Source organism: Perissodus microlepis, chromosome 17 (assembly GCF_051167445.1).
Source record: "Perissodus microlepis isolate ML-2025 ecotype Zambia chromosome 17, ASM5116744v1, whole genome shotgun sequence".
In the NCBI taxonomy this organism is placed as follows: Eukaryota; Metazoa; Chordata; class Actinopteri; order Cichliformes; family Cichlidae; genus Perissodus; species Perissodus microlepis.
In genome coordinates, this window is record NC_140477.1 from 15,695,690 (window position 1) to 15,721,852 (window position 26,163).

General features: G+C 40.7%; 1 protein-coding gene across 13 annotated transcripts in view; it reads left to right on the plus strand.

The window, feature by feature from the left end:
• Window positions 1–13,521: 13,521 nt before the first annotated feature.
• ppp1r12a (protein phosphatase 1, regulatory subunit 12A) overlaps window positions 13,522–26,163 on the plus strand; it is a 62,670-nt gene continuing 50,028 nt past the window's right edge. For 10 of the 13 annotated variants that reach the window (XR_014797466.1, XM_084911154.1, XM_084911158.1 and 7 more), the window contains exon 1: window positions 13,522–13,870. Coding sequence is in view for 12 of the 13 variants with exons in the window: in XM_084911154.1 (XP_084767280.1) it covers window positions 13,634–13,870 (237 nt within the window). In the remaining variant the exon portion in view is untranslated. The remainder of the gene's footprint in view (window positions 13,871–26,163) is intronic. The other 3 variants (XM_084911155.1, XM_084911156.1, XM_084911149.1) reach the window with 1 other exon arrangement.

The following is a 26,163-nucleotide window of genomic DNA, read 5'->3' on the forward strand; positions in this document are numbered from 1 at the left end:
CAGCCATTCTTTCCAAAGACCAGCAGAAGCCAACATTTCCAGTTAGGAAATAAGGAAGAAAGACTCTTACTTTAATTTTTTTTTTTAATTTGTGCACAAATTTTGTGCTAGCTGAAAACAAAGACCTTCTAAGAAAAAGTATCTGAAATGCCTTTGGGAACTTTTTTGGCAGTTATTTTACATAAATTAACATTAATTTACAGGAAATGGTCACTGTACCATAAAAACGTGCTAAGCTGCTACAATCAAGCTTTTAAACAGTCCTGGTGGTCTAAGGCACTTTCATGTTGGCTTCACTTTTCAGATCGGAAAGCATATCTCCATCTTTTATAGCCTACTGTCTGTGGTTCTTAAGTGGTCAGTGTATTTCAGCCAGACTTATTGTTTACAGAGAAGGCTGTACTAATGGACACTAGCGAATTCTGTTTTTGCATGTACATTTCTTTTTAACCCTGTTTTTCCCGAATCAAAGCTAAGAATAATATCGCTATGTAGCATTAGCAACAGCTAATCATCTTGTATCTTTTGACGAAATATGGTCGCGATGTGTTGAATCATGGTGGCTACTTTCACCTTTTGCGTGCCTATGAGCTGAAGTTAGCCTAGACCCCAGTCACACAGGGGAAGGGAGACCAGCTGACAACCGTCTTGAGTTGCTAGGTAATCCCTTGCTCGCTATCACTCAGTGAAATCAGTTGCAAAGAGGCCAGAAACCACACTGAAATCTGTTTGGTCGCCTAGTTTCCAGGTTGTGTTGCACTCTTCATAGTTTCACTATGGCTTAGCGAGGTTTTTGTGACCAATTCGGCTAACGACAGTAAGTAACCTTCCACAACCACTCACCAACCAGCCAGGGAACACCTATTTTTTCCTAGCGACAAGTGGTTACCAGGGGAGCTGTGATTGGCTCCCCAGAGACTCCTCACAACCAGTCGCAGAAAACTCATTTCTCTCCACTTCCACAGGTTGGGACCACTGACTGGTCATTGCCTACCATAAAAACCTGTACACCATTTATCTTCCATAAAACCAAAAGCTGACATTTTTAATCCCAAAAAGTGAAACTATCCCTTTAAGGTTCACTTCAAAGTACGGCTTACTTCAGGTGTCAGGATAAGGAGATCACCTACAGTGAACTGATAAAACCAGACCGCACTAAAGTATGCTGATCGCATAAGGAAGTTGAATTATCCTGCTCTTTCTCCTTTGCATTTGGTGGATCCCAGTTAGGGAAAGTTACCTAGGTGTTTTGAAGGGGTAACGTTGATTCTAAAAACACCACCACCATTCCCCATTTGCTCTATCCGTTCCATGCAGTTACGACTAGATTGAGGCAGTTGAAAACACCACATGTGGTAAAAAGCATCAGTCGTCACCTTGTCAGTTGCAACACAGGCACACCTTGTGTATGAGGCCCACGCCTAACAGATAACACAGCAGAATCGAACACTACAGAAGGTCACCACGATTGAAATGACACAGTTTCTATCAACACAGTCCTCAGTGTATCCTGGACCTTGTACACAGCGTTCAAAATGCCTTTAATTTACATTCCTCTGGCTGCACTCTGGACATGGGAGACTGGGACTGTGAATATTAGCACTAAAACTGCCTTAACCCAATTTATAGCTCACTCTAAATTTAAACTACATCACAGAGAGCATTTCAATCATCCGGCTCCTGCCGCTGCATCAAAAACTAAAGCCTGTCTGTATTTGCATGGTAAGTAGAGGAAAACTCTCAGGGGACTTAAAATTAGATAATCTGTTCTCAAAAAAAATGGCTGATTTCTTCTTTCGCTGCTTCATTCATGAAAAATTCTTTTTTGCTGTGTTGCTGATCACATGTGGTATTTTTTAAACTTGCCTCTTATGAGCAATAACTGATTGCACCAGCAGCTGAGCTAAAATGACAAATGCTTATCATATTTTTCTCTCCTGCAAGCTTTATTCTAGTGCCTGCAGGATGCTGCAGAACTTGGTGCTGATAATACTGTCAAATGGCTGCATAGAGGGTAATAATCATATGTGGGTGGCTTCACTGCAGCTGAGTAGCACAAGTAATACTTATCTATTTTGGGCTTCTGCTTGAGGGCTTCCTTTGTGAAGTGTGTGGATGGAGCATAAGTGAACATCATTTCTGTATAACAGGGGAGAGTTAAAAGCTGGATTTTCAGGCTGGACATATTTCTGGGCTTTAAATCATAATTATTAGATCCATTGTCTCGATTTAAAGGCCTTTACATTATGTCTCAAGTGCAGTTTTATTCTTTGGCTGAAACGTTCTGAGCAGAGGAATACCATGTTTATGTTATACTGGCCGAGTTAGATGACATTTCCAAAGTTAATTCCCTTGAAACAGCCTGTTGTCTGTGACAAATGAGACGATCTGTGACCTTTGACCTCGGAGAATGCACTCACTGGCCTTGCAAACCCTGACTGTCCACAGGGGTTGAGCTTAGTTCTCAGCGTGTAAGTGATATTTAAACCTGATAGGGCAGAGGCTTTAAAAGACTGAACGCAGCTCTCTTTTTCCGCTCATCGAGGTGAATGGAAATAATGAGGGCGGTGGGTTGCTTCACAGCCTAAATCAAGAACTATACAACAGGATAACCAAAGCCCTAAAATAACTTAGTACTCCCACTGAACATAGGAACCCCTAATAAGTCCTTGAAGTCATATGTAAAAGAAATAGAAACGTTAGTCTAAAGATACTTGCAAAAAAAAAAATTTCTCTTCCTGGATTCAAACCTGCTCATCAACCTTCCTGTTTGGAGTTTGTAGCCTTGGTTCCTACTTCATTCTTATAATTATGTTGTATAATGTCTGTGAAGGTTCTCAGTCATTCAGGTCATCGTAGTCTGAGGAGCTTGAAAAGAAAAGCGTCTGGACTTCTTTAAGTTGCTTGAAGACATTTCACCTCTCATTCGAGAACCTTCATCAGTTCTAAGGTCAAATGGTGGAGAGTCCCAGATTTAGACTGTTGCATGATCATATCATGTCGAAATGGATGAAACACAGCTTCTTAGGTCTTGGAAGATGCAGCAGGCTACTAAACAATAGTTAAAACAGTATAAATATCTAGAATAAATACTAAAAAAATATAAAAACTAAGTACTAAAATATAAATATGGATCTTAATAAATGTACAATATTGAAAAACAATGCACAACTGTCCTATGCAAGTGTATACGAACTATAACCATAGTTTTCTGTTCTTAGCTTACAGGAGCAGGACCAAGTTTTGCTGCCGGAATCCATTTACTTCAAGGCTCAGTGTTCTGTGTATTCAGAGATGCTCTCCACCTTAGTTGTGACATGTGGTTATTTGATTTAACTTTGCCTTCCTATCGGCTTCCTATGTCCTATCTCTCAGAAGCCGTCTGGACAGATAAGTGCCACGCACTATAAGCTAGGCTGAAGCCACCCTGATGTTCAGTGATAACTGAACATTCAAAAAAGAATGCTAGCATCTTAAGCCAGATATTTGTCTCTGAAGGTGGTAGTTGAAGACCTGTAAAGACCTGTAGCTGAAATGAGTGTCAGTTGGATACAAACACAGATGTAAATGAATGCCAGTGTTTCATATTTACAAGATGTGTCAGTGGGCTTGGTAACTGTTTGCTGACTGTTAGCTTTTTAAAGCTGTGTTATTGTCAACTAAAGCAACTTACACAAGAAATATAACCTAACTTTAAAGACTTTTTCAGACACTAAAGAGTCTGAAATCTGTTTTAACTGCTTCATGTGACTAATTTCAACTGCTGATGTCTCACTTTAGCTTGGTGCGCTGTCGAGCCTGACTCTGATCTCTTTCCTTGGAATTACTTCAGGAAAGAACCTCATCATGGCTAGATATGAGGAATGACTGCAGTGGATAATAGCTCAGTGTATGTGTGGGCATATGAGGGTTGTTATGAAAGACTTAGACTCCTTTAATACAGCTGTTGTTTGGCCTTTTTTTTAAACCCTGCAGTTTGTTTCTTTACATCCTCCTCCAGATTCATCTGAATAAAGATGTAAAACATCTTTATCCAGATTCATCTGAATAAAGATGTAAAACATCTTCATCTTGCCGAACCATGATATGATATTTATTTCTGACACGAGAAATTGATGGTCTCTTTTTTCCATGGTTTGCTTGGCTGGAATGATTCAAAGTAGCTTTTAGTACAAACCCATTACAGGCTTCACCACAGCTCCAGATTTTGGCCTATTATTAGCCTCTTTTCTCCAGGAAACAAGGTCACTCAAATAGCCTTGTCTTATTAGGCTGCCACTACTCATTTGGCCTTAAAGAGACATGCATTTCAGAATTACATGTGTATTCATCACACACTAAATCCACTATTCATTTGCACATGTCTGACCTAATGTAGTCACCCTACGCTAGTTATCACAATCAAACACCCATTGTTATCATGCCAGTATAATGGTGTGGGACTAAAAGAGTGCAATCAAGTGATGTTCTGGCTGTATAGCCCCTGCTAAGTGAAAGCAACTGCCCTATTTCTGTCCAGGGTTAGTGCTCAGCTGTCGTCTGTGAGCAGATCACCTCATATACTCTCCCTAGCCCTGTACTACCATGCCCTGTACCGCAGTTTGGGGTCCAGGATGCATGTGGATGTTATTACAGGCCATTGAAACTACAGGTGATGGCTCTCACAGTGCACTGGATCTGTGTGGCAAAAACTCTTAAGACGGCATAGAGAAGCTGCAACAAACTACTATGTACATTTCCATCTTGAGCCAGAATTGGAAATCATTAACCTTGAAGTGACTGAGTGAGGTCATCCATCACCCCAGCTGTATATGTTTATGCATGGAAGTGATTTTTTTTTTATCATAAATTTAAAAATATATATATATTTATTTTGGTTTTAAACAATAATTTAATAAAAATGATTGAAACAAATGCATTTTTATAAGGTGTCAAAGGCACACTGTCTTAATAAATGTGAAAAAAAATACACTAGAAAACTTTATATTATGTGTAATAGGCCAAGAAACAATGTAGAGTCATCTGAAAAAGAAAATTTTCATAGACTCTAGACTTTGACTGAGCTTACAACACATTTTTGGTTTTGTTTTCCTAATTTTCAGCCATCTTGTTGGAGGTTTGCTGCTCTGTTTGCAATCCCAACGTTGCCCAAGCTAACAGATGGCCCCACATTTGACTCTAGAACTCCTCGGTGTATAATGGTACACAGAGGAGTTCATGGTCGACTACAAGGTGCCCAGTTGCTATGTGGTGTTTGTGTCCATGTGCTGTGTTCGGTCTTTGGCACGCAGGTCACTGCACTCCGGTCTCGTCTGTTCAAATGACATTATTCCAGAAGTCTTGTGGTTTCTTTCAGATACAACTTTGTAAATGTAAGTCGTGTTGCTATTTTCATTTTAGAGAGAAGAGGCTTTCTCTTGGCAATGCATCCAAACAAGCCAAACTTGTTCAGTCTTTTTCTAATTGTAATGTCATGAACTTTTCCTGTTGAATGCTAACTGAGGCCTATAGAATGTGATATGTAGCTCTTGGATTTTTTTGTAGTTTCTTTTTGCATTGCCTGGCTTTGGGGGGCATTTGCAGGGATGTCCACTTCTGGGAATATTATGCTATTCTGATAACACACACCTTAATGCTCCAGACTTGGCGCAAACTGCCAAAACCTCAGCTTTTATTGAATTAGCCACGCTTGCTGATGTTCAGTTGATCAAGTGCATTTGGCTAGCAGCACCAGGCTGCTCCTCTTAATTAAGGGTATAACACAAACAAGCAGCATTCACAGCTGAGTATAAGGTCACACCATCTGACCACTGGCCAGTTACAGTCGCTAATATTATTTGTCTTTATGAGAATGGTTTGAAATAATATGCACTCCTCCCCCCCCCCTCGCCCTGTGACCCCACCTGCCTTTCACTCATCTGCCTTTTCTCTCACTTCGTTTTGCTGCCAGTTGCTTTCTGTTCATCCACTTCACTGTCTGACATGACTGGCCTTGAACTGAGCATGTGATCTCATTTTGCTCTGCCTGTAAATACTCTGACAGTTGAAGCCCCCACTGTGACATTGGATGGGAAGGTGAAGTTCTACACATAGCTGACGTGCAGTAAAGTGTAGACCTGATCATCAGGGGTGCTGGGTCAGGTCCAGTCGTTGCCTAAAAACTTTTCAAAGAAAACTATTTTTGGATTTCAATATAATCAGACCTTTCATTGTCCACTGAGCTCGGCACTCTCTCCTTATTCCACAGGTTAGGACAAGCTTTTTCATCCACCGGTGACTAATTGCATCTGAAGAGCTGAGCAAGCACTATCAGTCTTCCTCAACATCATATTTTAGGCGTCTTAGGATAACATCAAAGCATGACTGTTTCTATCTACTTGGTAAAGCTGCTGTCTTCCCACAAGTTGGGAAAGGAGATGAGTGTGTTAGTATTGCAGGCGCCAACAACATGCTCTGGGTGACATACGAGCATAGGAGCATTATGTCTGGCTTTTCTCAGATGGGGCTGAGATGTCCGCACTTCACCAGACACCACTCAGTAAGTGCTGCTTGTCTAGGTCACCTGCACTGACATGCTGGTACATATGACTGGTTACAGTTACTCTATGTGCAATAAAAAATCAGGATTTTCCATGTCTAATCTCATTAACTTATTCATTTATCAGTCACTTCTAGTCTGAACTGACACCAGGTGACACAAGTTTCTTTTTACAGTTCAGTTTCCAGAAAACAATTTACTGCCACCAGCTCATTTAAAATATCTGGGACTGTGAGGAATCATCTCTTTTGTTAGCAACACTTTGCAAGCCGTTGGAAACCGAGGCAACCAAATGATGTAATTAGCGTTAAAAGAAAAAATGTTTTCCTTTTCTTCCTTGAAGTAAGAGTTCTGGGCCGTCTCCATCATATTTTTCACTTCATAATGTGCTAAATGTTTTCAGTTAGTAACAGGTTAGAGCACCGGGCGGGTCACTTTAGCACCCAGAATCTGATTATGGCACCTGACTGTTGTAAGGCATGCAGGATGTGGTTAGGCATTGTTTTGCTAGGTGCGGCCTTTTCTGAGAAAGAAGTCTGAATACTGATCAAAAATCTTTCAGTATTAATGAGGCCTTCATAGATGTACTATGCACACTAATGTATCTTCACATGCTATCATGGATGCTTACACTAAAGTGAGCATATATTTAAAAAGAAAAAGGAAAAAAAAGAAAAGAAATATTTGGCCTGAAATGTAAACACAAAATATCAAATAGAAGTTCACCAGAGAAGAATAAGTTTAGTTTAAGGAATAGATAGCATTGTGCTTTCTTACTAACTGTATCATAGCTTTCTGCTACAGCTAGCAGCAGATTAGCTTTAGCATTGAAAAAAATTCATCAGACATCGTGGGAACTAGGGACTAGGACACATAACAAATAACACATATAAAATTTTCTTGCAAGCAGGAAGGCCTAAGGCCTGATAGAGGCAGTGCTACTGCTGGTTGTTTCTTTGTTTTCTTTCTGTCTTTATGTTAAGCTAAGCCAACAAGGTGCTGGCTAACCTGGAATATACTCCATTACAGACACACAGATAGCAAAAGACCTGATGGTCAAGCAGTCATTCCTGTTATACTTATTTGAAATCCACTTATGTGGCTTCATAATGTTTGATCTTGGACTGAGACACAAATCAGTCAGGAAGTGTATCTGGTATAAAAATCTGCCAAATCAAAACATGCAGACCTATTTGCCCTAGCAACCCCTTGTGAATAAGGGAGCAGCCAAAGTCCACTTGAAGTCTGCTGCCTGGGGCACAAGCATAGCTGGTGCATTGTAATGTAAATTCTTGCACAGTTATAAAAAACAGACAGACAGGCAGGCATCCGTACATAATCTTGCAACAATTATTTCTTTGGTTGTGAATTCTTCCTAAACCATCAGGAGTTGAACTACCTTAGCTGTATCAGATATTATGACATAATCACATTGCCTAGAAGTCAACAAGCATTTACGCACCCCAGTGCATAAATTTTAATTTTAATTTCACAGCCAGCAGCAAAAACAGGCCAAACAATTATGTAGCATGAGCGTATACTTGTACATGTAAATTTAGCAGCCTGAGAGAAAGACTCAAATCAATCTTCTCCATAAATCTTTGTGTTTGTGTGTTTATATGAGCATGTTGCTCTAGTGTACATGGGAATTATTATAGGAACTGTAGGAACCTTTAGAATACTGTATGGCTGACATCAGGCTGGATAACATCCAACGCAGCCTGTCCAGTAACATATAAATACATACACACCTAAAGAGGCACACGCTCAGGTAAACAACCCTCGTCAACCTCTCTAGCTGTCTTTCCAGGACACTTGACTTGCACACCTCATCTGTTTCCACAAACCACAAACCGTTCACAGCGGAAATACTCAGTTAAAGCGGTAAACAAGCGCTTCCTCTTAGGGATAAGTCATAGATGCAGAGGGCCCTGACGCTGGTGTCGTGATGCTTGGAACACGCCTACACTGACACAACTTTGAGGTCCGTCGCCGGGTTTTAATCATGCACGTCTCAGTGGCCAGAGACAAACAGTGAGAGTGCACCATTGTAATTTTGTGGCATCAATACACTTGAATCACTCCCAGACAGTTTTATCCCCTCAAGGAGCAGAAACAGAAGCAAACAGTCATAGGAGATCAAAGTGAAGAGTAATGAAAGACAAGAGTTTGCCTGGCAAATATACAATGAGACAGCCCTCTTAGTCACATCTGCATGTGAAAGGTAATGCTGACAAATGATTTTTGTCTCAATAAAGGATTGACGACTCCTCTCACATCCCATTAATTATGATCAGCCGACACTGTGGCAAAAGTCATTTTACTGTTAGTCAATAAGCGCTCTGTGTCACTGGCATTACTGACATAAATACAGCTGCTGGGAGGGAGGGAGTATAGTAGGATACATAAACAGGATGCATTCAAGACATTTAGTGGTGTTAAGTGAAGGATGTGGATATACATTGAACAGTTTCCAGGCCTTCAGCGTGACATGGGGCCCCCTGTAGCTGACACTGTAGACTTTAAGTAGACTGTAAAAAAAAGAGACTAATGGCAAGAACATCCCTGAACGACTGACACTGGCTACAGCGAAGAGCTAGCAAAGCAGCACAAAAGAGGAATCCTATTATTATTTCATCAGTTTCACACATTTCATACACATTTTCAGTTCACAACACTCATTAAATACATTTCATTACATTGAAAAAAGAAAAAAAAAGTAGACTGTAGCGGTCAGATGCATGGCACTTATAAGAAGTTCAAATCCATTGATGCTTTTCCATTGTTTTGGTTTCAGTACAAATTTAAACATGTTTGGTAAGACAAGCACAACCAAACCTACATCCATTTTGGTCGTAGTAGTAAGTAGTAGCTGGAACCTAGCCCAGCTGTCATGGGTACACCCTGGACAGATTGCCAGTCTATCACAGGGCTAACATAGACACAGGATGCCATCCACACCTATGACCAACTTAGAATTGCCAGTTAAGCTAACATGTATGTTTCTGACTGTGGGGGAACCTGGAGAACATGCGGACTCCACCCCGTCACATATTCAGAGCCTGGTGTTCATATGTTGACAGGGACTGGAAAAATTAATCTTACGAAACAATCTTTTCAAGCAACTGAACCAAAACCTCCAAGTAAGCACATTTTTTTGCTGTTTGTGCTGTCTGGAGCTCATAAACTCGCTGATGTATCACACAGATACACAAACACCTACACACAAGACTCTTATTACATTCAGAGCTGGAAGTGACCCACAGCACTCGCCTTGTTCTGTCAGTCACTGTGAGGTCGGCTTTCCCTGCCAAACAGCAGCTTGCACATCACTTTCCCTGCAACCCTCCTGGTATCAGCAGACTGGAGCCAGTGGCCAGCAACTTCCTGACGCTGACGCTGTTGGTGTTCCATATCGCTCTGACTCATTAGAACCGTGCAGATTTCCCATGACATTTGTGTAACAGCCGAGCTGAGTGTCTTCTAAGTCCGGTTTACTGTGCTTTTAGGCAGTAAATGCTTCTGAAATGAAATAATATTGGGTTTACGTGTACACACTCCACACAATGGCTCACGGTGGCAGTTGTATAAATGTTTTGGTTCATGATTTTGCTTGAACAGATTGTTATTCAGGATGTCAACTTCAAGTTCAGTTGGAGGGGGGCACCTAATTACGCACAGAGATTATCTTTCTCATTTTTAATGTCTTTAAACAAAAAAAAAACATCATTAAGTGAAACCTTGCTGTAAAGAAAACAAGAGCGACTGCATGCTTCATACCTACAACTTGATGGCAACACCGCACCCCCTGCTGAGTACACATGAATGTCTGCCAATAATAACACATGAGGGTGCCAAAAAAACAAAACAAAATAAAAATCACATGCACTTTATGTACCACCCTGTTTTCACTCCAGATTGAACTGGACCACCCTGGTGCTTAAGTCTACTAACACTTCAAGTGTTCCCCATCAAATCATTGCAGGTACTCTGTAATAAGACGGCTTCCATTTCCCTTTGGGGAGCGATGTCTTTTTTATGACATGGAAACTAAACGCGTTACACCGTTGGAAAAGCCGTTTCACGAATCTGGGTGGAAGAAAGGGGAAATACCGCCAAATGAGAGTTTGTTTAGTTAGCATGACAAAATTCCTTCCACTTCCTGAAATGAAAATAGCCACATCTGTAAAAGTTCATTTGAACCACAACGTTGATAATGAAGCATTAAAAAAAAAAGATCTTTGTACAAAATACATAAACTGAAGAGAGTCACAGTGTGACAGAAAGAAAAAAGTAATTAAAACTGTTTTTAAAACAGGGTAAAGGTCTTTGGCAGAGGGAAATACATATGAAGATGGAAAATGTTGTAAATCGAGCCATTAAAAAATAAAGTGCAGAAGCATATGGGGAGCTGGATGGAGCACAGGAAAAACTCTGAGTCGGTGTAGGTAGCAGATTTATAGGGTAGCATATAGTGGGACATATAAGTGAGTGAGTGCATCTAAATGCATGAATTTGCCTTTGTAGGCTGCCTTGATTCAATGACATGATTTTCCTGTGTTTTTCCTTACTTTCCCAATTTCAAAATGTCTTTCAAAACTACGAAAATAAAGCACCTTTATTGTACCACTTATACGCTAAAGGGCACAAATGCTTTCCACTGGGACACTACTCTCTGTTCCAGTTATATAATACCAAGGCAAGTTCCTTATTCCAGCAGGGTAATTGCTGGGAGTATGTTACATTTTTTTCTTTATGTTATTATTATTAGTAGTAGTAAGCTGCTAATATATTAATATTATACTGTAATATTATAGATAAGGCTTCCCAGCAGTATATAATTACCAGCTATCAAGAGATTTTGTGTCAGCCAAATGTTATTACCACAGTTGCACAAAGGGGTAATAAATGAATGAACTGACTATATCAGTATACATACAGAAGTGATGATATTTTACATGATGTGCAGATAACTGCAGATAAGAAAAGTGTGCCTTAAATCTTCCACGCCCTTGGGATGGCTTTGGCACCACATGTTTTGAAAGAACCACCCAGAAGAAAGGGGAAACACCTCCACCGAGACAGTCTGTTTAATTAGAACAATAAAATCATTTTACTTCCTGAAATTAAAAAAAAAACATGACTTTGTAAAACTGATGGTTCGTTTGAGTTGCCGCTGATTGTAAGACAACATAAAAAGACTCAATCAACACTAATTCAGCACAAATACAGGACAAAAATAAATAACAGACCCAAGACTCTGCTATAACTTCATAGTGATGCTACTAGAATACAATGTATTTATGATATTCTTTAATTTTCATGCAACAGTCTCCATTAGGTCCGGTTATTTTGTAGCCACAGAGCAATGTCGTTACATTGTCACCGATTGGCAATGTTAAAAATGATAACTAAAATGCCATTTGCCCTCTCCATTATTGATGGATTTTTGGGGGTCCAGGCCTGCCTAAAAATGTGAATTGAGCCCTCTGAGCTGATACACATCTGCAACCATTAATTAAATCAAGTCAGAAAGTTCGGTAATGAAAAAGTAAACACCCATGATGCCATAAAGCTGCAATGTAAGTTATTGCAGCACAAGCTGAAGTTAATAATTTGGTTAGCTGTAGTTTAGCTGACGTTGGAACACATGGCTCCGTGGAGATTACAGTTTGGAAAGTACCTTGTATGTCGTTTTGGAGCTAAAAACAGGTCATTCATCTGGTTGTGCAACTACTCTATATGGACACACGTACTGGGCCACACCTCTTTCGAATTCAGATGTGCTCAGTCCCATTGCCACAGGTGTATAAAGCAATTCTGACTGCTTTTACGACATTTGTGCAAGAACAGGTCATTGCAAAGATTTACTGAATTTTGTGTGATCAAGTATAAGTCATATCAGTGAAAAGTTGAAGTGTTAAGGAATCATAGCAGCTGTGAAGTTACAAGTGCAGTGGCGCATAGTGCAGAGTTGCATACCTCCTGTGGCATTAATGTTAGCACAAACGATGTGCACCAAGAAAATCATGGTATTCATAGGTTTCCAAGGATAGGCAGTTCCTGAAAGTGTAATGTGTAGGTGGCCAAGAACTTTTGCTTTCTTGTGTGGCAAAAACTAAAACTAATTAAATTCATCTGACATTAAATATTTAAATATATATTATGTATTTAAAGGAGAACTGGTGGTATTTCAGATGAGATACGTGCTCTTTTCTGAGTATGAGAAGACAGGTGCGCCTGAAAGTTTTGGCTCGCCTTGTGAAGTAACTTTAGCACAAAATGCTTTAAAAGAACCACCCACAAGAAGTGGAAAACATCTGCAAAGAGTATGTTTGTTTAGATAGCATAATAAAATCCTTTCTGCTTCCTCAAATGAAAAGAAAGGGTGACGTCTGTAAATCACAAGTTAATTGATAATATTGCAAGTTATAATACAACATTAAAAAAAAAGACAGGACACACTGGAGAGATTATGTCTTATGTCTATGATGTATTGACAAAAGCAAGATGATGTGGGTGCATGTGCCACCCCACTGAAAAAAATCCTGGAAACGTCCCTGTTTCAGACCTCCTTTTCCTTTCCTTCACCAATGGCACGAAGAAGGTGGGAAGATTTGGTAGTTCTTACAGATAACACTGTTTTCTGCCGGTTTTACGTTACTTCTGTGTTCCCAGCTATATCACAGCAAACAATAGCCTAAAGGTGGTCAAAAAATATTAGCTACTGCACATTAGAGAGCCTCTCTTAGAAACTTCTTGTCAACCCGCAGAAGGTTATGCAATATTTTTAAGTAATCTTGTCTTATTTGGTGTGCACAGTCTATAAGGATTACCCTGCTCGCTCGCTCACTCACTCTCCCTTATAATCTGCTGATGATGACGTTATGCTGCAGTTCCTGGGCTTCAGTTCTCGCGAGGTTACGGGAATCCAGACGCTCGCTCTCTCTCTCTCTCTCTCTCTCTCTCTCACTCAGTCTCAGTTCCCCCTCCTCCCCAGCCCTCCCTTCCCACGCCCCACTGCGCTGTGGGATAGTGGCACTATAAAGTATATCCTCTCTCGGCGAAAGATAAGAAGCCCGAGACAGGAGGGGGATGAAGATGGCGGACGCCAAGCAGAAGCGGAATGAACAGTTAAAGCGATGGCTTGGCTCGGAAACGGACCAGGAGCCTCCTGTTTTGAAAAAGAAAAAGACGAAGGTGAAGTTCGATGATGGCGCCGTGTTTCTGGCCGCCTGTTCGAGCGGCGATACCGAGGAGGTGCTCCGAATGCTTGACCGGGGCGCTGACATCAACTACGCCAATGTAGACGGTCTCACCGCCCTCCACCAGGTTTGTGTTAGCTTGCCGTGTGTGTTTATGTCAGCAGCCGGTACCATTAGACATAAATATCGACTGGCTGCTAGCAAAAGCTTACCCTGGTACACCTGTCAAATGGAAGCCATTCTCATCCCGTTGTTTACCTACCTAGCATACTCGTCCTTCTCGACGCAGAGAAGGGATGAATCCGTTGGCTTCCTCCTGAGGCTGTTTAACTGGTAACCCGCGCTAACTATGCATACACTTGTCTGAGTATAAGTGGCAAGAAGCAGCAGAGTCAAACACCTAATTTACAGGGCTAATTCTACTTTATGCCTCCATAAACTAGCCTGAGTCTGTAGGTGCAGTCTAATTGCAGTACTGCTGCATTTTTCGGGTTGAAACATTGGCTCGGTTTTATGTTGTAAATACAATCAAGCCAGACAAGCTCCTAGTGTCTGTGTGGTCAATTGATTATTGTCGGATCCTATTTAGTGTGTTTGGAGCTTAATATAAATGGTGTTCGTGCAGAATGAACCCAGCAATAGATGGCTGCTACCTGGTTAGCAGTAAAAGTCGTTTTGTTGATAAACCCTCCTCCTCGACTGTGGCTACTCTCTGGAGAGGAAGCAGAAGCTACCTTGCTAACTAGCTTTAGATACAACGTCATTCAGATACAGGCTAATGTTACGATTGCAAAACAATGATTGCTTGTCACTCTGACTTAAAAAATGCATCCCCTCATAAATATTGGGCATATTAGTTTAATTGCCAGGAAAGAATGAATGGTAACAGCGCAGTATTAGCCCAGCGGAGTGTCTGCTAACGTACTTTAGCATGCTAAGATAAATGTCGTTAGCTGTGTGGGGCTTTAGCTGAAGTTAATTCATTCATTAACTGACCTGAGAAACGGCGTCAGCGGTAAATTATGGGCCTCATAATTTTCTGCTGTTTTGTGTATAGTTAATCGGAAACGCCTGTGTCGTTAGCGCTTTTGCTACACCGGGATGTTAACCGTGCCAAGCTAGTCATTTGCCCGCTAACTGGGGTAGCTACTTTCACTAGCATCTGTACTTCCACAGCCGATAAACTGAAAATGGCACCTCATCTTGATAGGTTTTAGGCGGTGTGAGGTAGTTTCAGTCCAAATGGGGTTTAAAGCCTGATTTAAAAGCTTTATAAACCACCATGGATCCAGTGATGGAAGTAGGCTGCTTGTTGGTGCAGTAAGCTTACTTAAAGTTGTGACCAGGTTAAGTCCAGTGAGGTGTGCAAAAGCTAGACTAGAATTAAAAAGTAAATAACAAAGAACCTGGTCGTGTAATTTATGAATTTGTTTCTGTTGCTTCAGAGGTAGCTTTTACCATTAAACAAGTACATTTATTTTAAAAACGATAGGATTTAATAACGTTTTTCAGTTTGTGCTTATTGGATCAAGTGATTATGGGTATACTGTTAGCTTTTACAGTGACACTTTTATAAAGATATCTTGCTTATTTTGTACCAAGAACATTGTCGTTAAGTGTTTTACTATTTGGTGGAAATAAGCAGGGTGAACGGTTTGGGGGATTTCCCCTTTCTGACTGCATGTTTCTGCCTCTGATAAATAATTTTTCATTCCCACTGGAAAATAAACTTTTACCCCCCCCCCCCCTTCAGGATTTTTGCAGTGTCTTGAAACAGTCAACAGTGCAAACATCAGTCCAATCAGAAACTGATCTCACTTTCAGTGCTTGTGAGGCTGCTGGGGTGAGATGATCAGGATCTGTTCCATTCCAGCTTTTCATTAAGCCAAACTGTAACGCTGGATCTCTGGATCCAGAGAGTTGCAAAAAACCTCAGAAATATTGTGTGCCAACCAGTTGCCTCTGTGTTGACATCCGAGTTCTCTCCAAAGGTGATTTGTGCAGCTTCTTCTTTCTTCTTGTTGAGTAGCGGCTCTGCACCAGGACTGTTCTCTGCAACATCCTGCAGTCGTTTGTCGCCTTTTGCGTGATGGTGCAACTACTGTGATAGGCTGATGGAGAGGGGTAGAAGTATTTTGTTTAAAAAGATCAACCTTAACCTGACCTTCGTTCACAAGTTAGAACATGCTGTCGAACATATTACAGAGTCAGATAATTTCCACATGTTTATTAACACTCAAACTGGAAAGTCTGCTGCTGATCTCAGAAAATGAAGTCTCCTTCTTCCCTTTACAGAGACTTTATGGATTCAAGTAAAAGAGGGTGATGCGTTTTACATGATGAGCCACAGGGAAGCAGAAAAACTCTGTCATCAAAGCAGACCGTTTCTCTTTGATTTGTAATGTACCATAGTGGAATTTTTATTTATCTAATTTATTTTTTTTAATTGACAGCATTTTGTGCTGTTTACATTTCGGGTTATTTCATATTAAACATTGAAGCTATGACGCTAACATCCTCTGAAGAGGGAAATGGTGGTTGCCCCTTTATATTTTTTTGATTTTTCTCTCCCTACGTATTGCATCCTGGACATCAGTATTTTAATTTGAAGAAATAAAGGATAATGCTAGTGGAAACGAGCATTTGTTTATCTTGTTTGCACTAGAGTGGATAGTGTTTACATGATGTAAGGATTTACAAAACTATTCACATTAAATGTTTTATACTTGCATAGATCTCCTGTGATGTCACTTCATTACTCATGTCCACATGTCTGGTCTTAGTAATTATGAGCACTGCTTTATGCACCACCTTGCTCCCAGGGTGTGTTTGTTCTCCAAGACTTAGGCCACTGCACAGATTAAAAGTTTTAAAAGCAGGTTTTAAGGCATGGGTCATCAGCTTTATCTGTATGTGATTCATGCACGTTTTTTTTTTTTTTTTTTGCATTAATTAATCCTGCTGGTAAATTGACCTTTCTTCAAGCTCGTAGTCTGCTTTAATGAAATCTGGAATTAGCATGAACCCCTCAATGCAAACTCATTGGGTGGAAACGTTGCCTTTTTTTGGGCTGATGTCCAGAGATGAACTTGAGTGAGGAAAGAATTTGAAGTGCGGCTCTCCGGACATAACCATCTCTGGAGACGAGGGGCTGCTCTGTGTGTGTGTCAAAGGCCATGTGATCTCTAGGTTTGGTGTTTTACCAAGGAGCTGGGGAGGGGCGATGGAGGGATTTGTGATTAAAGGGCGAATCCCAGGTTAAACTGCTGTTAATTTTCTTAAAGATGAGCTGAACAGTCAGTCGCCTCTTTTGTCTTAATGTCTTTGTGTGGCTTTTCTTGTTGCATTTTAGATAGACCAAAAAAGAAAATCCCTCCAGATAATAGCTATCCTCGTGAATGAGTGACCTCTCTTTGTTATGAAATGTGCCATGTTGCTGCATGAGGACTTGATCACTGGTGACCGGTGCAGGTTTATAAATACCACCACAGCCAACACAAGTTCTCCTAACTGGGTTTTAGTAGATGATACTAAGTTTGGGTATGACTCAGTCTGTAGCTTTGCTTTGTAGTTCAGCTCTAGTATAATCTCACATTTAGGCAAGAGGTTGTCTCTGTGAGTCATGAACCTTGTGTTTCTTTAAAAATGACCTGTTGCTGATGAACCTGTAAACACGTCAATGTCTTTTTGCAGACCTCTTAAGGTGTGTGTAAGGTGATGCTTGACCAGTGATGATGATGATCAATGATGTCACTATGACTGTGTACAAGCAAGAGCATCAAGGTGAAAAGTCACACTGTTGCCAGGCTCAGTCCAAAGGACTTTGAAGTTCAGTTGCAACACAAACATAAGGACCAACGTCACATATTTTCTTCTCACAAACCTCAAATATGCACATTTTGCAAGATTTAAAAATATTTACGCAACTCTTATTGCGATTACCATGCCGGGCAAAGCGATATACCACCTCATGCAGATGTAAACAAATGGAGACTTTGTTGCAACAGCTTGCTGGGGTGTTGGCAATGCTTTGCACTGGAAAACAAAACAAAATAAGAAGCCTGACTGAATCTGAGAAAATGGTTGGTGAGACAAGACCAGCATGGGTTGTTGTTCTTCAGTGAGAACTCTGTAGTATTTCTAAATACTAGTGTTCTAGATAATATTAGCCTTAAGGGCTAGAGTGTCAGTGATACTTGCTGTGGGACTTGAAGTGTATAGGCATTAACTTCATTTGAGGTTCATTCATTCATTCATTCACTCTTCCTGAAGACACAATCGTAAACATCAGACATGTTTGATATTATTTGGGTAACTCTTCTGAGTCTTTGAGCCATTCCAGAGATTTAAGACTGGTTCTTCAATTTCTCACATTGTCAATATTTTTGTCCTGTTTCACCTCAAGGACCTTGGCGGGTACTGATATTTGGCACTCCTCTAGTCTAAGCCGGTATTAGAGAAACATTAGTGTTTCGATAGCTGATTTGAATTTGTGACGTGATTTACTGAGCAGGTTGAGGGTAGAGACGGGATGTTCCAGTGAACTAGGGATCCCTTAGACAAGCGGAGATTCCAGATCACATTGGCTAAATTCGTCCCAGAGCTGTCGCATTCCAAGTCCTGTCGTTCTAGCCCGTGCATTCCTCACATGACGGCCGCTGGAAACCATAGCAAAGAGGGAGCAGAGAAGGCATTCCTCAGCTGTCACCTAAACCCCTCCCCTTCAGTCATTCCCTCTCTGGCTTGACTTTCCCTATACAATGCCAAAGCCCAGCTGACTGGTGCTCACTGAGCTCCACTGAAGCAATTAGAGTGGAGGGGCTTGTCGCTTCACACAACAAAATCTACCCGCTGACCTACACCTGAACTTTTTCTTTAGCACTCAGGGTCTCTGACCCCCCACCCCACCCCACCCCACCCGCCGACCAAGGTGACAGGATTCAGCTCAGCTTAACATGTCAGAGCTGGGCATTACAATGCCCATGCTCTGTTGACATTACACACCCTCATTATTGCCCTAAAGTCTATGAACATTATCTTGCCTCGTCTCCATGACGACTCGAGGGTTGCTAGTCACTTGTGTTGGTGGATTTGCATGAACAGAGTGGGAGTTGCATAACAGACTGAACAGAGAGAGACTCTCTGGCGGTGCTTAGCAATTTGAAATAGTCAGGCCCATGGATCTGTAATGGAACAGTTTCAGACTATGTAGTGGAAGATGATGATAATGTGAGGTGGCTGCGTTTCTTTTCATCCAGAGCAGCATCAGTCATTTTAACACATTACATAATTGCTGTGGATCTCACTGCAGTCCCAAACATGAGATTCTCAGCTGTGCCTGAGGCTTGCAGTTGGCCACTGAGAGGAGGGCAAAAAATGCCTTTGACACATTGCTGTCCTCCTGATAAACACAGCATGTTATTCTGTTATAGAACCTAGGCCTTCTGTCTTTTTGGAAGAAGGGACACCCCGTCATCTCATTTGGAGAGGTCTAGGACGGCTGCAATCTAAATATCTGGTCCCACAGTTGACTTGTTCTTCTGTAGACTGTTTTCGACTCAAATTTATTTTAAAATGCCGTCCCCATTCTGTGATCTGATGTCCTACCTGCATAACTTTGCGCATCATAACTGAAAGCTTATCTGCATCAAGCACAGAGCAACACATTCAGTCTCAAGCACCTATCGTGAGCTAGTGGAGCTATGCTGCTATTGATAAAGGTGCAATAAACATCATCTCTTGTTGAACTTCCATATCTAAGACAGTAGCTTCATTTCTGACAAGCATGCATAGTTTACCTGTTACACAAAAATGCCCAAATAATGCACTTTTTAAAGGGAAATCTATATTGATTATTGGTCTACTTAATTCCTGATTGTGTATCAGGCCTGTAGAAACCTTAAATGTCGATTTCTGCATTAAAGATCTTCCCTTTTCTGGTAGTCCACACGGTAAAGGTCCAGGCTAGTGACTTACTAAGAGGCTCGTAATCCTCAAATAAGCCCAGCTAGATGATCTGCCTGCATAATAACCTCCAGATCTGATGGCTGTTAGATAAAGACTATCTAGGATTACATATTTTGGTGATAAGCTGGAATGCACAGTGCTGTGAGTACTTCAGCATATTGTGGGGTTTTGGAGGGGCTGTATAGCATGTGGTCTAAAAGCGTTAGGAAAATAAGCACAGATGACAAAGCAAAACCTTTGCATGTAATTTTAAGTAGAAGTGTATTAAGATTTGGTACAGTATGTGAAGCGTTTTAAATGCATTGACATATACCTGATCATCAAAAGCAACACAATTGGGGTCCTTTTGAGTGCTAGGGATATCATTTGCTGTTAGGTAGCTTTAGAGTGTATTATTATTTCTTGACTGGTTAAAAACTTGGCCTTCAGTGTGATTTGAATATTAAAGACAACAATCAAAATTACTTTAAAGTCCAACTGTTTGATATTTAATTCATTAATTTGTTGTGTACGACAAATGGCCTTGGGATTTACAGGAAGCAGGATCTTGTGAGTGCAGACTTTGCGTGTAGCACGTAACAATACATGGCACAAAGGGACTTTGATGTGTATAGGGGACGCTTGTTTGCTTAAACTCATTCACAAAACTAGTTCTAGCTAAAGAGTTACTGGGGGAATGAGAATATCATAAATAAACCCCATTCTAGAATGTTAGCTTAATTTAAACGTGTGTGTGTGTGTGTGTGTGTGTGTGTGTGTGTGTTTGCACACGCCACAGTATTTAGGCTGAAACAGGTTCTTCATACCCAGCAGTTGCAGCCCATTTTACAAGTCTGCTTTCAGGTCACTTTTCTTGTAAAAGGTTACACGGGGCTTTGAGGTTCTTTGTTATGGTTTAAGGGCAGACTTACAGGAGCTGCATAATCACTCATGCATTTCTAACATAATGCTGAATACATTAATTTAATAATTCATGGACATGAATGTAGACAGTCTAGTTTTTTATTGTTCTTTGTTCAGCCCAAACAGTCTTCAGACTGTCGTTTTTGAATATGTTTGACTGTCTTGTTGTTCCTAATCTTTATTCCTAATTGCTGCTCACTATAAGAGTTATATTTGTGTATAATTTCTAATTATACATCGCTGTTTAATATTTCAGAACATGGTCTAAAATCAAACAAGGAAACCAGGGCTCGCAAAATTTCAAAATCCCTGGTAGCCCTTCGGGGAGGGACTCTTCAGTTTTTGGTAGCCCAAAATAAATTTAAGTAGCCCGAATAAAAAAGAGAGCAATTTTTTGATTGATGTTTTGTTTCCTTTACAATATTATACATTAAAGTATAATATTGTAAAGGAAACAAAACATTAATCAAAAAATTGTTGAAAAACAAATTACAACATTGTATAAAAATTACAATCATCAACTCAAATACTTGGTTCTAATTGAACAGAAATTTCTATGAACTTGTACGAACTGTGTAGAACATGAATCAGTCTGTGTCAGATCCTGAATTTGAAATTTCCACTGAAGTCACAGGAAAGAGGCAAGTGGAACCAAGATCGAGGCCATTTGCTTTTTGAAGTTTGCAAAGACTGCTAAATTTTGCCAGTGGTAGTTCACTCTTTGCAACGTAGTACGTTGTTTTAAATTGATTTTCAGGTTTATTTTTAGTATGTTATTTGCAATTGGTGTTTGTTCTGGGAAAGATATTGCAGACAGAGCAATAATGCATTTCTTGCATTTCTCATGGGTTCTAATGGGGGCCTTTCTTAAAATGACTGGTCCCAGTAACAAAGGCGCTTGTCGACTCAGAAATCGAGGGAAAACCAACAACACACCCGGCAGAACATTATGTTATTTACACGGGTGCACATAAGTGGTCCGCATGTGCGCATTCGCTGTCAAAATAAAAGACGCGCACCAGATAAGAAGTTGCAACGCGCGTTTGCGTCCATATAAAAAGGCACTGTTTTTGTCCGCTAGAGTGGGATTTTCACGGCACATTCCGCACCACATCTCTGTGCGTTCATCATTTGTTTGAAGCCAGCTCACCTCCTGCAACCACTTTTCCAAGAATACGTGCTTCTTTTGTGGTTCGGACTCCTTCTGACATTTCTTTGGAGGTGGAGGAACACCAAAGTAATTGCTTAAAGGAGTTTGCTTCTTCGACATCTTTAAGAGTTCTAAACAAATGTCTGTCCTCCTCCAGAAAATCTTATGTACGCAAACACGCGTTGCAACTTCTTATCTTGTGCGCGTTTTTATTTTGACAGCGAATGCGCACCTGCGGACCACTTATGTGCAGCCCTGGTTATATAGCTTGTCATATCGCAGCCACAGAAATTCTTTTGTTCATGAAACCATAAAGCTGCACTTTCTTTTTGCCTTATAGTCTGATTTGTCATAACTTTTCCGTTTTGTGGTAAGCTTTTCTTTGGCTGTCACTTCTTCACCCTGACCTGTCTTATTTGGCGCAGCAGAACTAAAATATATATCCTGCTGCTTTTACACAGGCACTCACATAACGCTCAGCGATTCTCTGCGCGATCAACCTCTCACATGTTTAAGCTTGCTGCGGGAGATTTCACTTGTCATGTTTGCATAGTAAGCTAACGACTGATAAGTCAGAGGAATTGGTGCGCAAATTATCGTCACTCACCAATCAGTGCTGCTGCTCTCTATACACAGTTCGCGCGATTGCAAAGTGAAAGCAAAATACAACCGCGATTTCAATATGTCACATATTGACAGTGGCTCACCGATGCCAATGACATAATTACCCAGCTACATTTCCGAAAGAATGCAAAAGCATTGACATATATTTTTCCTTCCTACGATAGCCCGACGGGCAGGGCAGAGATAGATTTTGGTAGCCCGACTGGAAAAATCGCTAGCCCCGGGACGTCGGGCTAGTGATTTTGCGAGCCCTGGAAACTGTACAGACCACATGAAAGACTGTATATTCTTATTTAGCCTCTGATTGCCATTTTGCGTAAATTTGATAAATGATTGTCTTCTCTGACAGCATTGCAGTCTTAGAAAGCCGACGAAATATAATTTCCTCATGAAGTTATTAACTACGTAAAGTAAAACGGGGACCGTGAGAGTAAACTGTGGCCACCCTTTGAGTCAAAGAGCTGACAAGAATTAGTGTGGTGCCTGACTACAATGAAAGGTGTTGAACTTTACACAGCAGGAACCAGTGCTTCATAATACTGCATGTTCGCGCGTGAGATAAATCTAAATTTAACCTTTGACATAGAACTGCAAGTATAAAGCTGAATTCCAGTCTGGAATGAATCACTGCAGCACCATTGTAACGACAGCCTACTTGATGACTGATTGTATATTGGAGTCCCGCAACATATTTTACTTGCGTATAATTGGCAGGTCTCTCCTTGTCAAGCTGGCCCTCCTTGCTGTTTCATTCAGCTTTTTTACCAACCCCATAATCATCAGCAGGAAGTCCCTGTGGTGTTTGCGCGCCAACACTTTGCAACACGCCAGGTCATCTGCTGATTGTGACACGTCTATGATACTTCCATGTAGAGCAGGGCGATGTGACCAAAAATATTTATCACGATATACATATGAAAATTTGCGATAACGATATAACTGACGATATAATTGACACTAGACAAAATACTTTACAACTCCACAACTTTATTAGTGCAAAAACACAAACAAACATCAATGTATTTTCACTTAAACAAGCAGCTGTTTTTTATGTGCATTAAAGTTATATAAAAATTCAAGAGTGCAAATGCAAATTCCTTGCTGACAGTTTAACCAAAAGGCATTTCCAGTGGAAATTGGCCGACATATCCTCAGCATAACCATGTATAATATCCACAAAACTTAAAAAGAGGTTATACACACACAATACGGTAATATTATGTTGAAGCACAGTACGTCTCACTCTGCGAGGCTCCTCCCTACGATAGCCGTAATGCTCAGACAATCCATCAAGCGGTGCGGGTTCGTAGCTTAGCAAAGTCGTACTAAAGCATTTGACAGATTTTTCCAGCGCCGTGTACGACATAAAATCGTTTCGAGGTCAGTAAATACAACCAGAATTCATACATAAGGCACACGGGATTATAAGGGGCACTGTCGGCTTTCAGAAAAATCAAAGGATTGATTTTAAGTGTGCCGTATTTTCCAAAAAATACGGTAATAACGACGGCCCGCTAGCATGCTCTACCAAAAATAGTGCTTTGATGTGTATCTGATAGACGAAAGCTAAACCGGTTCCACACCACTGAAGTTGCAGCATTTTTACAAACCAATTCTGGTTCATCCGATTCATTCAACAATCCGCTTTCGCCCTTCTCATTCTCTGTCGCCGCCATGCTTTTTCCGCCATGTGCATATGAAAACAAAGGCACTGCGCATGTGCGTTTTACCCATATTCTATCGCGATATTTCATTTTCTTATTGTTGCCCAACATTATACCGGTATTACTGTGAACGGTATGATATGGCCCAGCCCTACTTCCATGTACACTGTATTGAGATAACATGTCTGGCTTAAAACTAAATGCCATGAATTGACATGATTTGTAGTTAGTAAATATATCAAGTCAGTGTATATGTTTAGTATATGTATATGTTTTGTTGTATATGTTTAGTTGTAATTGGTGATGTGGGGTTGCTCGAGTATGGCAAAAACTGTTGTCAATCTTGATGCATTTGTTAAACTTGACTTGTCTTTTTGCAGGGGATAAATAAGGGGGTAATGGAGGGAGGCAGGGGGGTTGTCAGGTAGGGAGTTGGGCCCAGACTAGCTGATGCTTTTTACCATAAAGCTCACTTGCAAAGACAACCGGCGACTCTAGGAGATGAAAAGCAGCTGCCAGCAACTGTTAATGATCCTTCCACAGGTTCATGTATGGAAAGCTTTTATGACTTTTATTTCCACATGGATTTTCTTGACCACGGATGGATTGATCTTCTTGACGATCTTTCCATTTGGACTTTCAGTACAGTGGCGAAGCATCTCGTTGTAAAGAGAAGAGGTGTGCTTTCTTTAAAACACAAGACAAAATGAGAGCTTTGTAGTAAAAATGAAGGCTAAAAAGTAACCGTTTTATCCTGGTTATCTTGTTTTCATGATCGTTAAAGACCAACATTGTAACCTAAATGAAAATCTAATAAGGCATTACCTCACTGAGTTTGCATGAAACGGTTTGCCCTTTAAGAACTGTAGGGCAGATGATTTATTTATTTTTTTTGTATGTGTGTGCGGCTCTGACACTGCTGGGATGAGATGCCAGAGACCTCCCTGCCATAGGACCTGAAACAGAGAGACTTTGCTGAAGTGCTTTCGTTGAGCATCGCTGCAGGTTGCAACTGGTTCACCTGGGGTCGTAACTCAGCTGGATCGAATTCCTCAGCAGAGTAAACCTGCTGCCATGTTTGAGGATTGCTGCTGTGACCTTGCCCAAAAGTGCATTTCGTGTCAAACAAAATGTCTTATGTCACACATAAGTTTTTAGCCAGTTGTAATTATTGCATTGCTGAAAGCTGGCAGCACTGCTCTATAACAATGTAGGAAAATGAGACGCTGATCTCAAACCAGAGGCTGCTATTTTTACCAGCCTGCTTTTTCTAAGTGTTTTGATGAGGTCAGTGTTGCACTTTCTTTGATGGTTATTTAGCACCCTTAAAATTAGACCACATCTCCTTCACTGTATCATGAAAACGTTTGAGAGGTTGATGATAAATAAAATGCAAGCTCGACTGCAGAACTGGTAAAGGATTTTGTCAGGTGCTTTAACAGATTAATGACCGCCACTTGCTTTTCTGTCTGCCCCCACTTTTTCAAGCTGTGTATAGTATTTAGCTGCTGTGAAATGTTTTTGAGATGACTTCAGCTTGTGGTGTTGTGTTTTTTTTTCTTCTTCTTCTTCTTTTTTCCCACCCTGTGGCATATAGTGCTCGTTTTCTACTTAAGCCAGGTGGTCTTGGAGTGATCCCGCTGTTGTTTGCTTGGCGGCAGGCACACGTCTCATGCCGAGTGTTTTTTATGAGCTGTTTTTGAAGTGAAAACACCTGGACTCAGACACTATGAATTCCTCATTGTCTTACAGAACAGCGAGTACAATTAAGGCAGAGGCTGCATGTCCATTTGTTGTCTGTAAGGGTGAGGTTACATTCTTTCCATTTAGTCTCAAAATGGCTGCATCTTCAGCTAACAAAGGGAAAAGCAGCCATTGGCCCATTAGACGTCACCCGACTTTGACATGTCACCCTTGTTCTTTTATTTGGCACAATTATTACTCATTGTTGCTTCCAGGTATTACATAAAAACCTATTTCATGCCCACTAAATAGTCAAAGTTTCTGCCTTCACTTGTCTGCACCAGAAATGCTACTCGTTGTAACTGATTCATATTTTATTAATGTATGACAGCAGCTGTTTAGCATCTAGAAAGCAGCAACCTCCCTGTT